This window comes from Thermobia domestica, chromosome 11, assembly GCF_964235325.1.
Source record: "Thermobia domestica chromosome 11, izTheDome1.hap1.1, whole genome shotgun sequence".
NCBI lineage: Eukaryota > Metazoa > Arthropoda > Insecta > Zygentoma > Lepismatidae > Thermobia > Thermobia domestica.
This window is the reverse complement of record NC_137464.1, coordinates 80567743-80586802: the sequence shown is the minus strand read 5'-3', so window position 1 is coordinate 80586802 and position 19060 is coordinate 80567743. Positions and strand designations below refer to the sequence as shown.

Genomic DNA, 19060 nt, shown 5'->3' with positions numbered 1-19060 from the left:
TGGCGCGAGGTGTCAAGGAAAATTATGCTAAGGAGCCTTAGAAATAGTGGTGGTGAGCGTGGTGGGTTTGGGGCCACCACCAACCTTAGGAATATCAACTTCGCTAAGACGCTAAGGCACATATACACTATACTACAGTAAGATTGGTGGTTCGAAACCCAGACAAGGAAAACTTATAATCCTCCACGAGGTATCAACCCAGACAGCATGTTTGCTTGCCGCAAGCTTGCCTGCCGCTTTTATTTGATTTTATTTCGCTTTGGCTTATACACAAAAGCTTATTTCTGCTTAGCGCAAGCCGTAGTGCGGGCAACCCACGCTTCGCTTGCGAGACGATTTTCTTTAGATTGAAGTAAAAAGCCAGCGCGCGTTCGATTTTCAGTTGTTCTCAAAATCCACGTGACGCTGACCTCCTTACTTTCGGCGATAAGGTAGTGTTTGCGTTGTTAGTGTCTTGTTAGCATTCAGCTTGAATAAAGGACAAACTTAATTATTTTTTTTAATTGTTCCGTCTAGTACTCTAGTACTCTAGTCCCACGTACCTATAATATCGCTCTTTATTTCCTCATATTTCGGTAACTATGAGGCATAACGAATTGTAGTATTTACGTATAAAGCATAAATGTGAACATAGATGGCAGCAGATTTGAGCCTACTTATTTCGCGAAAGAATACAGAACTGTTGCAGATATTTTAATATAAACTTCAAGTTTAACTTACAGTTTATTATAAACTTTATCTGAACGCTGTGTTTAAAGTATAAACATTTTTCTGCGTTTTTATATAAAAAGGTAGAAATTTCAAGTACTCGCGACTAATATAGCAACATGTTAGATATTTGTAAGAAGCAACGGCGCGTTGCGTGTCACAACTAAACCGTAACAATTATGCTTATTTTGATGTTTTGCAGAAGCGGGTGGGAGACTTGGGTGTTTTCATGGTTGTGCATATGCTCCAATAATTGGGGAGGTGAGGGGACAATATATTGTAGCATAGATTTAGTCAGACGGTTAAATTATACTGATATCTAAATTCGCTTAGTGCAAGATTCCATATAACTTCTTTGGATTGTGTTTCGCTTGCAATAAGCTTAATAAAGCTTGCCATTGATGAGAATACGCTTAAATTGGCTTGCGTTTGAGATAATTTGACTTGTGTTTAACTTGTGAAGACAAGCTTGCCCCAAGCCTTGCCCAGATGTAACTAACTAGCTTGCCACAAGCTTAAAGCAAGCTAATTGGCTTGCATAGTATAGCTTGCGGCAAGCTAATTTACCTTGCAACAGCAAGTTTGTGGCAACTTGCAGCAAGTTTAAATTGCTGTCTGGGAAGGAAAATGATGTTGACGAGCCTTAGGAATGGCGCTTGTGTGCGCGGTGGATTTGGAGGCCATTGCTAGCCTTAGGGCTGAAAGGTCCCGGCCGTGAAACTAGGAACAGACATCTTGGTGTATTCGAATATGTTAGACACCTTCAAAAAAGAAACAAAAATTTTAGGGTTCTTGAGAAACTGTGCAATGTTTGGATATAACACTGAAGCAATCATAAAATTCATTGAAATTATTTTTTTTTTCCTTTTTCTAGGATTCAAAGGAAAAACCTTGAAGCAGAAAAGTCATATTCCATCTGCTCTTATACATTAACAAAGACTTAACAAATTCACTAGAACAGTGACTAGCAAACTTTTTAGGACACAGCCAAAGTAAAAAGAAAAATCTTTAGGCAGTTCAATATAATTTATTAAAAGTAGTAATGGTAAATTTTATAAAATTAATGCTAAGTCCTCTTAATGTTTGAAAGATTACAAAGCGAAGTATGGTGAATGAAATTTTGAATACGTGTTTAACAGTTTCTCATAATGTAGTCTGAACTTGGATCACCTGATTTCCAGAGAAGTTAAATTCTGGTATGAATAATGTCGGAGGCCGGACAAAGCTTTCAGAGAGCTGTATCTGGCCTGCGAATCGTAGTTTGCCCATCACTGTACTAGAATACCAACAGTTATTTCAGAGCAGGTAACAACATAGCTTTATTTACACAAAGTACATTCACAATATCAACATACACAATGTACAATTTGGATTATATGTGTACAGAGAATTTAAAAAGATAATTACTAGAAACATGGAGCTAATATCTCATTTAATTTTCCTGCATAGTAGACTTTGTTGAGGAAGATGAATTAACACTTTTTAACTGTGAAGTCCGTGACACGCGGAGTCCACTTGAACCTCTTAGTGAACTTATACTGCACTTTTGAGAAGAAGCAATGGATCTTTGTTCTTCTGGACCTAGAGTCAATGTATCATTACTAACGGTTATGATTCGCGATCCAACAGAATCAACTATTGAATCTCGTGATGCGTCAGAGAGTGAAGCTCTATGGTAGATTGGGCGAAGTAGCAGATCATACTTTCGTCGCAATTGCCCAAGAATACCAACCTGCATCCCAAGTCGATACAGTGTTTTCTCTGGAGAGTAAAAGGTATGCTGGACATAATTGAACCATTCGTCGTCCCTAGAAAAAGAAATATGACTATATTGGTTTATGCAAGGAAACGGAAACACTATATTTCACAACACTTTTATGCAATGTAAGCTCTACTTGATCGTTATATATATATATAATCATCCAGTCATCATCGAAATATATATAATCGAGTCCAATATTGTCAATTTGGCCATTTTATTGCTACACCTTCACATGCTAATTAGCCGGTAAAAATAAAGTTTAACTACAGCTATAAGTTTAGGCAATTTTCAAACCATTTGTTCATTTCAATGGTAGCTAGTACATTTTTCAATCAAAATATCTTTAAAAAAAGAATCAAAACAAGAAGTACGTTTCGCTGTTTTCTTAGAACTTCGAACGCTGGCTCCTGAGACACAGCCTTTCCCAAGAATGCTGGGATTTTTGCTATTTTTTTTTTTTTAAATCAAATCTAGAAATGCAAAAGTTATGTATCATACATTAGTGGAAATTTTGAAGCTTCTGATTTGTTTTTGGTAATCATATTTTACATTCCAATAAAATAAAAGCTATATTGGAAAGTGCATTGTATACTACATAAATTCATACACACACAACGAAACACACGATATACATAAAAGAAACACATGCACTGTATTTTACGGGCTATATTTCTTGATATAGACTCCTATGTAAACATTAGATTACACTTTCACCATCTGCACTGCACTACAAGGCATCAATTTACGATTTGAAGTATTTTCTTGAATGAAAATTTCGGAGTGCCTTTACAATGGTCCACACGTATCAAGTATCCTGTTCCTTTCTTTTTTCTTTTTCATTTTTTAGCCTTTGCTGTTTCCTTCTTCCCTTCCTTCGACAAGACTACGTATTTCTTGTTGGTTTTTCTTTACTGGAAGTGTGCAGAGTGTTTTCGTTGCGTACATCCAGATATTTTACCTCACAAAAGATTTCATTAATTCAGCAAGGAATAGTTTGTCATTGGTGGTTTTGTTGTACAGTACGCAAGAATTGACCAAAACTATTAGATCTTCCAAATTGAAGCATATAACATCGTGTGACATTTTTTTCTTTCCACTTTTGCCATAAAACAACATGTACACTCATGTCCAAAATGACTGTCACATCTATAACTGTTTTCTGGTAAGAATATAATTTGATAATGATTTTGCAGGGTATTTTTAATACTGATACTAAGCGTATAATCGGGAAATGTATATTTGTGGTAAATTTCATAGGAAAAGAATTATAAATACGAAAATTAGAATGAGTAAAACAAAATGTTGCTAAATGGACAAGAGAGCTTTATTTTCGTTTTATTGTTCTTATTTACTCCTCTTTTGACATGAAATTTGCCATATATATGTCTTTGCCGATTATACACATACTAACATTATAAGAAATACCGGGTGAAATCGTTATCAAATTATATTCCTATAACACCATATTTATAGACATGCGACAATAATTTTGGACATGAGTGTACGCTTTCAGACAAAGAAGTTAACAAAACAGTAAGAAGAACAGAACAGTTATTTGCGCATCCTATAGCGACAAAATTACGGTCTATGAGATCCTAGACCGTGTCCAGAAAGTGCAAAATGCATACTTCGAGGATGCACGCTCGAAGTCTACAAATGAAGTGCACACTAGATAGTGTACACTTCGTCAAATTAACTTTTGATCCGCACTTCGTTTCAGTGCTCATCGTGGTGGAACATGAAATATTGATAACAAAAGAAGGGAGAATTTCGCATGCTATAAAAATAAATTAATGTTTTTTTTTTTTTATTAAAGAAAAATAAATACCTTTCCAGTTATGTTAAAGATAAATATATCGTACAGATTGACAATATGGGGCAACCATGAAATGACTTAAGAGTAAGGGCGCCGATCCTGGGGGGCCGGGGGACCAGCCCCCCCAAAGCTCATGTGGTCCCCCCTATTGAATTTATGAATATACAATATTTGGCATAATTTGAATGCAATTTGTCTTAAAATCCTCATATATATAACTTTTGCATCTGAATGGGATCCCCTAAATTTACAGAGAAATCGGCACCCTTGCTTAAGAGTTTCATTTATGTATGCCAACAGCTTCAGCTTTGTTGCACCTGCAAATATTCGTCATTTCGGATCACTCACTGAAAAGTCTATGCCCACTCCTATTAATCTGAAACGGTGAGACAGGTGTAAAACAAAAGGAAAAAAAAAAAACTAGAATGTTTCAACACGCTTGTGTTGATATTTTGACCCACCGTCATTTTGCACACGCTCATCATCAAAAGTCGAGACTTATTTCATCTTCTTTCACTTAAAATCAGCTTTCATACGATACTCAGCTTGAACCCCTTTCCCATTTCAGCATTTTGAATTGAACCCCGTCTGGAATCCTGCGAGGGACCCGGAACATTTTATTTTTACTTTGAATCATTATACTTTTGAAATAATGACATATCCGTGTTTTTGTTTTTATACCTACCTCACCGTTTCAGATTCATACGAGTGGCTGTAGACTTTGCAATGAAGATTGTGTTGATATTTTACCCACCGTTTTTTTTTTTTTTTTTTTTTTTTTTTTTTTTTTTTTTTTTTTTACAGGCTTATCGTAGAGAGTGGAGACTTGATTTATCTTCTTTCATTTAACACCAACTTTCATACGATATGCAAGGTGACCCCCCTTTACATTTAAAAATTTTGAGTTGGACCCCGTCTAGGATCCTGCGAAGGACCCTGGAATAATTTATTTTACTTTGATACGTTGTACTTTTGAAATTATGGAAGACTTGTTTTCCTGCTTTCATATCTGTCTCACCGCTTCAGATTTTTCGGGGTTGCACCGGACTTTTAGACACGCTTAAAGATATTAATAAAAAATGAATAAAGTGCTGCCCCCAAGCGGAATGCATGAGACCTCCCCAATGTGCATTTCATTTACGCTGAATCTTCTCAACCTTTAACTGTGGTCATTGAACTGAAGCACTATGTGAGGACATTGTTTATGACAAGGCGTATCACCCTTCAAGACATTTCTTCCTATACTGCGAGGTTCACCAATAGGTTCTGTTGGACTGAAAAGGTCGAGAGCAAATTATTACAGGACTTTGTCTAATGGTACTAGTGGATGATTCCTGGCTTGGTCACGTTCTGAAAACCGGGAGTTTTTTTTTTTTTTTTTGCAATATGGCTGCCAAGGTCAAAGGTCGCCGAAAAATTACCTTATATCAGAAATCTTTAAATATATTGAAAAATGTTGTGTGTTTTGAAAAATAACCTTCTACAAAAGTTTCGGGGAGGGCTTTGCTAACTTTCGGGGGGACTTTGCCTGAAAATGTGAAAATTCTACAAGATGTTTCATATACTTTACTATACTAAGTAAAATTTCGGGGGGGGATTAAGCCCGGAAGCCCCCCCCCTAAATACGCCACTGTATATATATATATATTAAAAACATGGATTATGAAAGGTACAATGAGGTGAAGGTCCAGAAAGTGAAATTCGGGTGAGAGCAGGAATCTACAAGGAAAAAATCAAGTAAGTCCACTCGTTCGAATTATGGTCCGGTGAGAGAGAAAGGTGAAGAAAATTCCATAGTTGGATAGTGTAACCTCAGAATTCACTTTGATTAGCTTAATGGTTTTCTTCGTGGTGTTCTGTGCTAATATGAAGTGCTAAATTTTAAGATTGTCTCCAGAAATTACACATATACATATCCGCGACGTGAATGTAAGAAACACTCAATGGGAGGGGGGGACATGGTAGTCGTATCGGTTGTCATAATAATCACAAACGTATGTACCTTGCGTACATAGTTTACCCTAAATTTGAACCTTGTTTTAGGCTATGTAATTCGTTCAAATTATTGTTTTGATGACAATAATACTGTTCATTTTCCTTTCTTTTACTTTGCTTAAATTCTGGAAAATGCTCATTTAGTAAATATGTTTTCAAATAGCTGAAAAATAAAATCTAAGTGGATTCCCATTGCATTAAGTTTCTATATCACGGTATAAGTGAATTATATGGGTGCATTTTTAATGTACCGGTAAGGTGAGATTTTCGTTAGTAGCTCATGTCTCGACTACTATGTTCTGATAACAGCCATAGTAATTTATATTATGAGTAAAATAATTTGGAATGTTTAAATCGAAAACTCTTTTATGACAAAGAAACAGCTGGTCTGATCACGATGCGTTCTTGAGGAAATGTGGTAGCTAGAAAGTGATTTTATTTTTATTTTTAAAGTGAAAATATCTATGTATGTGTGGTTTCCTTAGGTTAAGTTAGTTCAGTTAGTTAGGTTAGGGAAGGGTAGGTATCTTAGGTTAGGAATAATTCATGTGATTTTCTTGTATGTTTTGGTTGTGTCTGATGTGAAAAGAAGTGTCAGTAAAAGTTTAGATGAACATGTTAGCAATGAGTGAGCCGTGCTACGTGTGTGAGATCGCTAAGGCCACCCATAGGTCCAGTTGGATCGAGAAGGTCGAGAGCAAATTATTACAGGACTTTGTCTAATGGTACTAGTGGATGATTTCTTGCTTTGTCACATGTTCTGAAAATCGTGAGGTTTTTGGCAATATGATCGCCAGGGTCAAAAGTCGCCGAAAAATTACCTTATATCAGAAATCTTTCAATATATTGAAAACTTTTTCTTTTCTTTTTCTTTCTTTCTTTCTTTTTCTTTCTTTTCTTTCTTTTCTTTTTTCTTTTCTTTTTTTTTTGAAAAATAGCCTTCTACAAAAGTTGTTCAGTATTAAATTTTGAGCAAATTTTGAGCTATTTTTTTACCTTTCTGTCCAGTGGCGTAGCGTGATCAAAAATTTAGGGGATCACTATTTCCTAAACTCTTATAAATATTTGGACCATACAAATATCCATATAATAAAGAGGTAAGAAGATATTTCAGGGGAGAAAGTTGGGGCATGTACCTCCCCCCGTCGTGACGCTGTTGCCTAAAACCTACCTTTATCGGAAAAAATCCGCGTAAAGTTAAATGCTGATACATAACGTAAATGTGTACTTCTTGAAGCTTTTGTGTATTTCTTGAAGCTTCAAGCAGTCTTCCAAATGAACTGAGTCCGATCTAGAATAAGTTTTCCGAGCGCAAAGGACAGTGGAAGGGTCCATCGGAGAGCAGCACATTAACCTCCCGACTGGCCTCTCTGTCAGCTCGAATCATATTTCTTAAGACTGGAAACAAAACACTGAAGAATGTATTTCAATAACGGAACATTTTAACTTATTACATCCGTCTTCCACAAAGGAATTGAAATAATCGATCGTGGAAATTGACGAATCATATTAAAGGTGGTAATAACAAATTATGTTAAAATAAAGGAGCGATACAATCGACTGGAAGTAAATTCTTTCTATGAAGACAAAACTGCGATATTAAACTTTAATCCTTCTAAGAAACAATAAGCTGATCAAACAAGAATGCAATTTAAGTACATATCTTTGCAGAATAAAATTATTTTCTAGTAAGTAAATAGGATTTATATTCATAACTTAGATAACGAAGATATAAAAAATGTAGGTTATATACAAAAAGAACTAGTTAATACTGGTTTTGCTAAATACCGTAAGACTACTTCTACTTAATGAAATAAACCTCAGAGAAATCAAAATAACTTTCATTTAACTAAATACCGTAAAAGTAAATAAAATAAAAGGCAGCGTACACATTTACGTTATGTATCAGCATTTAACTTTACGCGGATTTTTTCCGATAAAGGTAGGTTTTAGGCAACAGCGTCACGACGGGGGGAGTACATGCCCCAACTTTCTCCCCTGAAATATCTTCTTACCTCTTTATTATATGGATATTTGTATGGTCCAAATATTTATAAGAGTTTAGGAAATAGTGATCCCCTAAATTTTTGATCACGCTACGCCACTGGACAGAAAGGTAAAAAAATAGCTCAAAATTTGCTCAAAATTTAATACTGAACAACTTTTGTAGAAGGCTATTTTTCAAAAAAAAAAAAGAAAAAAGAAAAGAAAGAAAAGAAAGAAAAAGAAAGAAAGAAAGAAAAAGAAAAGAAAAAGTTTTCAATATATTGAAAGATTTCTGATATAAGGTAATTTTTCGGCGACTTTTGACCCTGGCGATCATATTGCCAAAAACCTCACGATTTTCAGAACATGTGACAAAGCAAGAAATCATCCACTAGTACCATTAGACAAAGTCCTGTAATAATTTGCTCTCGACCTTCTCGATCCAACTGGACCTATGGGTGGCCTTAGCGATCTCACACACGTAGCACGGCTCACTCATTGCTAACATGTTCATCTAAACTTTTACTGACACTTCTTTTCACATCAGACACAACCAAAACATACAAGAAAATCACATGAATTATTCCTAACCTAAGATACCTACCCTTCCCTAACCTAACTAACTGAACTAACTTAACCTAAGGAAACCACACATACATAGATATTTTCACTTTAAAAATAAAAATAAAATCACTTTCTAGCTACCACATTTCCTCAAGAACGCATCGTGATCAGACCAGCTGTTTCTTTGTCATAAAAGAGTTTTCGATTAAACATTCCAAATTATTTTACTCATAATATAAATTACTATGGCTGTTATCAGAACATAGTAGTCGAGACATGAGCTACTAACGAAAATCTCACCTTACCGGTACATTAAAAATGCACCCATATAATTCACTTATACCGTGATATAGAAACTTAATGCAATGGGAATCCACTTAGATTTTATTTTTCAGCTATTTGAAAACATATTTACTAAATGAGCATTTTCCAGAATTTAAGCAAAGTAAAAGAAAGGAAAATGAACAGTATTATTGTCACCAAAACAATAATTTGAACGAATTACATAGCCTAAAACAAGGTTCAAATTTAGGGTAAACTATGTACGCAAGGTACATACGTTTGTGATTATTATGACAACCGATACGACTACCATGTCCCCCCCTCCCATTGAGTGTTTCTTACATTCACGTCGCGGATATGTATATGTGTAATTTCTGGAGACAATCTTAAAATTTAGCACTTCATATTAGCACAGAACACCACGAAGAAAACCATTAAGCTAATCAAAGTGAATTCTGAGGTTACACTATCCAACTATGGAATTTTCTTCACCTTTCTCTCTCACCGGACCATAATTCGAACGAGTGGACTTACTTGATTTTTTCCTTGTAGATTCCTGCTCTCACCCGAATTTCACTTTCTGGACCTTCACCTCATTGTACCTTTCATAATCCATGTTTTTAACATATATATATATATATATATATATATATATATATATATATATATATATATATATATATATATATATATACAGTGGCGTATTTAGGGGGGGCTTCCGGGCTTAAGCCCCCCCCGAAATTTTACTTAGTATAGTAAAGTATATGAAACATCTTGTAGAATTTTCACATTTTCAGGCAAAGTCCCCCGAAAGTTAGCAAAGCCCTCCCCGAAACAAAATCGTAAATACGCCACTGTATATATATATATATATATATATATATATATATATATATATATATATATATATATATATACATATATCGGTATTTTCAAAACTGATAGATGGTAACCAATACGTCAGCCATGATTTGTCTGGGATGGCGGACTAGTCAGCTTCTTCGCTGACGTCAGTCTCTACTCCCAATTTTAACTCTTGTCCTAGATGCATCCCAGAAGGAATTTCACTCACTTCTTCATTTTCTATTTTCTGTCCCACCCTAGGAAGAAAGGATGTTGTAAAATAGACGATCTGCCCATACATATCTTCATCATATGAACTCAGTGAAGCCAAAAAACAATCAAGGATCGTCTGAACCGGCACGTCTGATTGGCTACTCTCGTTTCCGCCATGATTGTTGGTTCGAAACATTGCGATCTTAGTAGCGCGGAGTGGGCAGAGTAGGTGTGGCGACATATGGCTGTGACATATGGCTTCACGATTTTGTTGTATGGGCAGATCCTCTATTTTATAACATCCTTGCTAGGAAGAATATAAAACGGAAGTACGTCAAACGTGTCAAACCAATGTACCCAGTAGCAAAAAGTGCACTTTTCTGTCAGAAAGGATGAAAGACTAATGTCCCTTTATACATGTGAATATAGTCTCGTACAACAAGTTGGGAAGTGAATGACACAAGTCACTTTATGTAGTTATTTATAACAGTATCTTTACTTAAATAACATAATAGTGTGTGTAATCCAATTTTATGTATGGCCAAACGGCAAAGCAGAATGAAAAGATTTTCGGTTTATATTAGACCCCAATCCCAACTGAGATGTTATAATATCATATTCATTATAATAATATACAATGGAGGAGTGGGGAGGAGTCCGAATTTTCGCAAAAAATTGAGTATCTCACCAGCCGCTCATCTTAGAAAGCTGAAATTCCGCATTAAAAAAAAAAAAAAATAAGCAGATAGCCTAGCAATTTTAGCGTTTATGATAATTCCCTTCAAATTCTAGACCCCTCTAACAATCAATTTTCTTACACACACCCTTGAATAGAAAAGGAATCCAATTCTATCAATCAGTATCATATGATTATTGCATCAATTAAACAAATGTTAGGTTTGCTGATTTATTTGTTTCCTTTCAAAATACGAAGTATACACATTCTCATGTCTGGTTTTGTAAAAAAAAAAAAAAAAAAAAAAAAAATCATTTCATTCTTTCAGAGTTTCGATCAAGACAATTAACAAAATTTTATCAGTTATTTTATCAGTGTTATTTTATCAGTTAATATTCGTTAAAAATGTATGTTTGAAAATTTCAACAATAACAATGAGTAAAACAAAACAGTTTTAATAACTTATAACCTTAATATGGATACATCAAATATTTCAAATGATGTGCAATGTGTTCATTGTAATAAACATTTTCTTAGCCAAAGAGGCTTATCCATACACACAGGCAAATGTCATCATGTGATACGCAGGAGTAAGGGCAGTAACGTGAAACTTCAACAGCCTACCAACTATATTTCGGATTTATTAACCTTAGATTTGAATGACAATTCCTCTGAAATTTTATCCAAAATGAATGATTTTATGTCTCATCTGAAGGCTAATGTTCCGGTTCATCGTCGTGTCCCGCGCGGTGCTCGTTCATCGGTAGCTGATTCTTTATGTGATATTATTCGTAATATCAACAACACCAATAATGTTGATTCTTGGATCGACCTTCTAGTTTTCCCTTACGCAGTGCTTTGCATCCCGCCGCGTTCTGAGAGAGTAAGTAATCTCACCACTTGGATGAAGCTAAGAGTCAGAAACTGGAGGGAACATCATCGTGAAGTATTAATGAAGCAGCATCGAGGGACCAGCGAACCTCGCAAACCACAAAAATCCGGCTCAATCAATACCAAGAGCATCGAACAAAAATTAGCAGATGGTGATATACGCGGCGCTATCAGACTACTGATATCCGATGACACTGTGGTTACGCCAGATACGTCAGTACTACATGCTCTCAGAGAAAAGCATCCAGCCCACGCTCACTCATTCATCAATCCCGAACCACCCGAGGACTCGACTACAATAACTAAAGTCTCTTCCATCGAATTATTAAAGGCGATAAGATCCTTCCCCTCTGGTTCGGCAGGCGGAATGGATAATCTCCGTCCCTCAATCTTAAAAGATCTACTTACAAATCAAGACTTTGATTCAAGGGAACGCTTAACCACAGCCATTTGTGAATTTATGCACTTAATTATATCTGGGAAAGTGCCGACCATTTTACGACCAATTTTTTTTGGTGCTTCACTTATAGCACTGAAGAAGAAAAGCGGTGGAATTCGCCCAATAGCTGTTGGCAATGTTTGGAGACGCTTATCAGCAAAAATTATCTGCTTCCGGATACGAGATTCTTTAATTAAGATTCTATCACCACACCAACTAGGGGTCTGTATACCATTCGGAGCAGAATCTGCCGTACATGCTGCCAGAATGTACTACTCATCTTCCCATACTGAAGTGAAAGCATTTTTGAAAATTGACTTCCGCAACGCCTTCAATGAACTCAACCGCGACTCAATGTTACAATCTGTTAAAACTAATTTTCCAACTTACTATCCATACATCTACCAATGCTACTCCGAACCAAGCAATCTTTTTATAAGTGATAACATAATTCACTCACAACGTGGAGTACAGCAAGGTGACCCACTTGGACCAGCACTGTTCGCCCTAACCATCCATCACATTGTTAAGGATATTAACACAGATTTAAATATCTGGTACTTAGACGACGGTACCATAGCTGGAAATATCGACGTAGTACTATGCGCTTTTAATAAAATTCGTCTAGAAGCTTCATCTATTGGATTGTTTCTTAACTCTGCCAAATGTGAAGTGAGTTTTCTGAGCGCCAGAGTTGATGAAATCCATGACCTTTATGAAAGGTTTAATGAAGTAGCACCTGGTATCAAACTCTTATCTCCTACCAATGCGGAACTTTTAGGGGCTGCCATCTCTACCGAATCAAGGAGCAAAATTTTATTGGACAAGATATCAAAATTAGAATTCTTTTTTTCTCAATTATCAAAGCTTTCTGCACACTCCGCCTATTATTTACTGCGAGCTTCACTCTCACTTCCAAGATTACTGTATTTCCTTCGTTGTTCCCCTTCTTGGCAGGATGATAAATTACTTGACAATTTCGACCACACTCTTAGAACAGGACTGGAATCCATCCTAAACTGTTCTTTGAAAGACAGTTCATGGTTACAAGCTTCCTTACCAGTGGAGAATGGGGGCCTTGGGATTCGTCGAGCCATGGATATCGCCATACCTTCTTTCCTCGCATCATTCTATGGCTCACGAGAACTAATTGGATCTCTTCTTCAACAGGAGGTTGACTTAGACTCGATTCGAGATGTACAAGAATGCATCGATAAATGGACTAGTCTGGTTGGAATGGATCCCCCACCTAACGACAAAAGACATGTTCAGTCTGTTTGGGATGAACCTATAGTCAAGCTTCATTTATCTTCACTCCTATCATCAACCAATAACCCAGATGACAAAGCCAGGCTGTTAGCTGTCTCCTCCTCCAAAAACGGAGCATGGCTTCAAGCCCTACCTTCTCACACACTCGGCCTACACCTTTCTAATGAGAGCTTTCGTATTGCTACAGCTCTGCGCTTAGGTGCTAATATCTGTGAGCCTCACTTTTGTCCTGCTTGCAACGCATATGTTGATAATAAAGGATTACATGGTCTTTCATGTAAAAAAAGTGCGGGAAGACAATCTCGACATCATATTGTAAACGACATTATTTGTAGAGCCCTCGTTTCAGCGGGAGTTCCTTCAATAAAAGAACCAAATGGTTGTTGCCGCTCTGATGGTAAAAGGCCTGATGGCATGACTTTGGTACCGTGGAAAAATGGAAAGGCACTAGTCTGGGATTTCACATGTTCCGATACGTTTGCTCCTTCCAACTTATCCCATTCTTCAATTCAGGCAGGTCTCGTCGCCGCTCACAGAGAATCAGACAAAAGACTAAAATACTCAAACATATTGGACAAATATTGGTTTGTAACAGTAGCAATAGAAACTAGTGGGTCTTGGGGTCACGAAGGATCTAATTTCATTAATGAGGTTGGTCATCGAATAGCAATCAAAACTGGTGACCCCCGAGCTACTGCATTCCTTTTCCAACGTATCAGCATCGCCATCCAGCGCGGGAATGTGTCATCGATCTTAGGCACATTACCTCCTGGTAAAGAACTGGACGAGATTTTTCTTCTATAACACACAATAAGACGGAAGTAGAGACATCCTAGGAGGCTGACAACCACTTTTACTATGTTCATGAAGAATGTTTTGAATCCAGTTTGGATAAATATAAATTCTAAGAAGTCATGGCTAATGCCGGTAAATTTGGGAGTGGTAGCAACATTATCTACAGATTTTACTTTGTTGCTCAAAATCGTTAAAGACCCGAAAGATATTGTTGTCAAGCTGTCCGATGTTTATTTTGGAACAAATATGCTATAACATATTGTAAATAAATGTAAAAAGAATATATGAATTATATTTGGAAAATATTTTAATTAACAAAATAGACATGCTTAATCCTTCTCTTCTGGGCTCCGCAGTCCCTTCCGAAAAATAATTACAGTTTTTTTTTTTTTTTTTTTTTTAGCAAATTGATACGAATAAATGAAGGTTGAGAGGGAGACCATTAAACCAGTTATTATCACTAATAGTTGAGTTACAGAATATTGTTTTGTCAATACACCCTTTTATTTTGAACATCCCCCTAAGTAAAAGTTCCTGGCGTACGCATTCATTCCCTTTTTAGTGAGTGGGCGCGGTTTTATTATATGACGAGTTGGTAGTGGGTTAATATGTAAAAATAATCGAAATCAATTAATATTAGGGTCGAATCAATAGTTTGGGGGTCACTGAGATCAGAAATGGAGTGGGTCAGTGGGTCGGTGGGTCAGTGGGTCAAGTGGGTCAAGTTTTCTGGGTGGGTCAGTGGGTCAACAGCATGTGACCCACTGTGACCCACCACCCACCGTGACCCACTGCGACCCACCACCCACCATGACCCACTGCGACCCACCACCCACCGTGACCCACTGCGACCCACCGACACAGTATGATCTACCGACCCTCTCTGCTCACTGCATTGTAGACAGTATCTTCTGAGGACTGGAAAATTTGTCTCCGTTTTACTTTCAAGACCTTCATTTCCCTTTCTTTTCCACTTGTTTCTGTCTACTTACCTGAGGTGAGTATATCTAACCAAGTGAAAAAAGAACTTCAGGCACTTTTGGATATTGATATTTTTAATAGTAATAATAGCAATAGGACTTATACTACTACTTGGCTTTCGAGATCTGTAAGTTTTTAGAGCTAACTACTGGAAAAAAATACATTTTTGAATCACTGTAATATATAAATTATTATATAAAAAAATGAATGTAACTGTGTGTGCCTGATCATCACGGTCAAATTGCAAAGTGAAATGAAATTACTTTTGGTATATAGTTAGGCCTTAATCCAAATTGGGATGTTATATTGCTTTTATTATAATGCATAATATCCTAAGGAGGTAGTGAGGATCCGAATTTTTGCGAAAAAAATTAGTATCTCGCAAACCGTTAAACTTACGGAGATGAAATTCAGTATTAACTCTTTATTGAAAATAAACAGTGTGTGTCCTAGCATTTTTAAAATTCCCCTTTATGTGGGGGGGGGGGGCACTTTCTATATATGGAAAATTGGTATTGAGTTGGTTTGTAAAAATGATCGAAAACGATCAATGTTATTTAAGAAAAAAAATTAGAAACAAAAAATACAGTGCTTGGCTTCATATATCCATTGCTTTCTGCTATAATAATTGCTGAAGCTTATGTTTATTATATGGAGCGCTTACAGCACAGGACAATCAACCCATAAAGTTGTGAGAAAAATAGGCATAAAATTTGTACTGTAAGCTTAATTACACGGAAATTTGAAGTTTGGATTGTACGCATAATTGTATGGAAAATTTTACACTTTTTCTCCCTTTACGTTGGTCTACTTACTTTGATTTCGAACTTTGAAATTTCATCCTTTTTTCCACTGAAAAGTATTGATAATTCAACAAGGAAAAAATCGTTATCAGACGTAAGTCTAACAAGCAGATTGTCGATGAGAAGTTGCAGAAATCGGGTAGAAATATTATCAATTTCCACGACAGAGTGCGAACGGGGATTTCCCCTTATGAATTTACAGATGACTGATATTAGAAATACACTAAGTGCTCAAACATTGTCTAACTTGTTGCTCATCAATGTTAATGGCCCACCGCTAGACAAGCTCAAAGTAGACGAGCTAGTTATTTCTTGGCTGAAGGATGGACATCATTCCACTGCGGATGATTTACCGCCAAAAAGTTACCAACAGGAAATAAATCCGATTTCAGATTTGTTTTAAGGTGGAAAATTACCAGTTACGGAAAATGTTTACTTGTATTACTAATGGCTTATTTGTGTTATTCAACTTTATACCTAATTTTTAGTAAGTCTCTTCTTTGCTTTAGGTAAACTACTTTGAATAAATATTCATAATAATTGCAATTATGCATATTTGTAACTTGAATTTAACATGGTGTTTTGTGATTACACAAATTGCAATTATGAGCATATTTTATGGAGACGCTCTCACAGAAGGTACCCGAGCAACTTTATACCCTATGAAGAACTGATTTTTCAAGTCTTTTGTGAGAAAAATACTGTGAACTGAGAAACCACAACCTTTTCCATATTGTACAGGGGTATTTTCCTGCGAATAGAAGTTTCTTGTGGAATGCGTTCAGAAATTAACACTTGAAAGAATACTATCTTAGTACAAGTATATTTTAGCCACACACTATTCCCCCACCCCCACCTCGAACTGTTTCAATTTCCTCACTGACAAACACTTTACCAGTTTATATCGTAAAGGTCAGATCCACTGTTATTGTAACAGAGTGGTGCTTGAGCGAGTGACTAGAAATTTAAACTCCGATTAGTGACAATTTCACAGTCTTGTTTCATTACAAGTGTAAACTCTTTAGTCAGTTCAAAAGAGGCCGTGGATCGTGTTCAGAGTTGATGACAATGGATTTTGGTGAGTCAGAGTAGGTCAAAGTGGATGAGAGTGGTTAATGGTGGGTGGTGGGTCAGAGTGGGTCACGGTGGGTGGTGGGTCGTGGGTCAGAGTGGGTCACGGTGGTTGGTGGGTCAGTGGGTCGTGGGTCACGGTGGGTGGTGGGTCAGTGGGTCGTGGGTCAAGTTTTCATTGACCCACGCCAACTCTGACTGAGATGAATAGTCTCCATTTACATGGTGGGGATGAAAATTAAAATGTCCAAACTCACTAAGATTATGTAGAATTCATAGTTTTTGGGGTCGCTAGATGAATAGTGACAATCGCCGTCTGTCCAAATAGTGTTGCTCACAAGACGAGAAATAAGGTTTTCTCGTCTCGTCTCGATTATGGGAGACTTATTTCTTGTCTCGATTATCGAAGGATTAGTTCTTGTCTCATCTCAAAATAAACTCGGATTGTTTTGTAAATTTATTTATGCCCTGATTTTTCTTAATTTCATCCACAATTTATGAGATTCCCTTCTCATCACGAGAGGTTTACGAAAGGTGTAGTATAACAAAAATTTAAACCATGTTAATTTTTGTAGCAATCGTGTGGCCATGGAGGATCCGAGGCTATACACCCCCGAAAGTTTTTTTCTTTTCAATTCCTTCATTTTTAAAACTGTCAAAGTTAATAGCCTATATGCTATTCTTAATTTCAGTATACTGTATTTTTTGATGTATTTTATTGATATTTATGATGTAAAACCTCTTTAAATGCGTTTGAAAGTCTTTCTCTATTGAAAGTCTTTAAGCAAAACAAAATTTACTTGAACAAGTCATTGAAGCGGGGGGGGGGGAGGGAATATAAAAGCTAAAATTTGCTTTAAAAAATGAAGCTTAAAACGATGTTTACGGGAGAGGGTTTCCGGACCACCCACTACCCAGTGTAGTATTCCATACTACTGGTGCGAAAAAGAATAACGGTTTTTCGGTTTTTAAAAGAACCGACAGAGATTTTTCAAAATCTAGGAAGATTATAAAACAGTTCCGATTTTCAGAGAAAATTGTTTCGTATTTAAAAACTGTTACGTTTGTAACTGAAGCCGATTTTTAATAGAAATCTGAACCGTCTTTTAGTAGTAGACAGACGAGCCTGTTTAAAATCAAAAAAGGTTTTGGTGAATTTGGTTAGTGACAGAATTTAAAATGTTTTTGAAGATTATGGTATAAACAAATTAAACTTCAGAGTTGACTTGCGTGGCAGCTTATAATTGTTCGTGTGTCCAGCGTAGCTGGCACTAAGGATGCGCTCGAGTCAAGACATGTCTCGAATCTCGACTCGACTCGACTCGAATTCGAGTCGAGATTCGAGTCGAGACACTCTTTGTAAAATTCGAGACGAGTCGAGACAAACGTATTTCTCGACTCGAATTTTCGAGTCGAGACTCGAGTCGAGTCGAGACAGCTGGTAAAAATCTCGACTCCACTCGAATGTCCCGAAAATCTTTCTATAATTTTTAATATTATTTTGAAGAAAGTACTCGCTCAGAAACACTCGGCACGAGAATTTCGGAAACTGCAGGACTTGTCAGGTGTTCGAGGAGTGCTGTCGTGATTGTCTTCAACAAGCGGCGAAACCAAGAGGAAAAGACGTCCAAATGTCTAGGGGTTGGGCGCCCCCTACTACATTAAAGATGTGGAGAATAAGATCGAGGACAGAAAAAGGGAAAGAGAACGAAAACAGAAAAAGAAACAGAAAAAGAACGAAAATTTAGATGGCTCACTGACCGTTGGGAATTATCCCTTAGTTGAAGCGATGGTTGGAGTAATAAAACCAGTTAGTATTTCCGCTGTTGTATTGTTGATTTCACAGAAATGTTCAAAAATAAGCAAAACGTGACTCTGCACAAGATGTTTACTTACCCATAGTTTTATTATTGTCAACTGAACCCTGAGTGTCTGGGATGTTTCTGTCCCTTCTCACTTTACAACT

General features: G+C 36.6%; 1 protein-coding gene across 1 annotated transcript in view; it reads right to left on the bottom strand.

Moving 5' to 3' along the window:
- Window positions 1-1999: 1999 nt before the first annotated feature.
- LOC145664220 (protein phosphatase 1 regulatory subunit 36-like) overlaps window positions 2000-19060 on the bottom strand; it is a 52693-nt gene continuing 35632 nt past the window's right edge. The window contains exon 4 of the mRNA XM_081730677.1: window positions 2000-2516. Coding sequence (XP_081586803.1) covers window positions 2141-2516 — 376 coding nt within the window. The 3' untranslated portion in view covers window positions 2000-2140. The remainder of the gene's footprint in view (window positions 2517-19060) is intronic.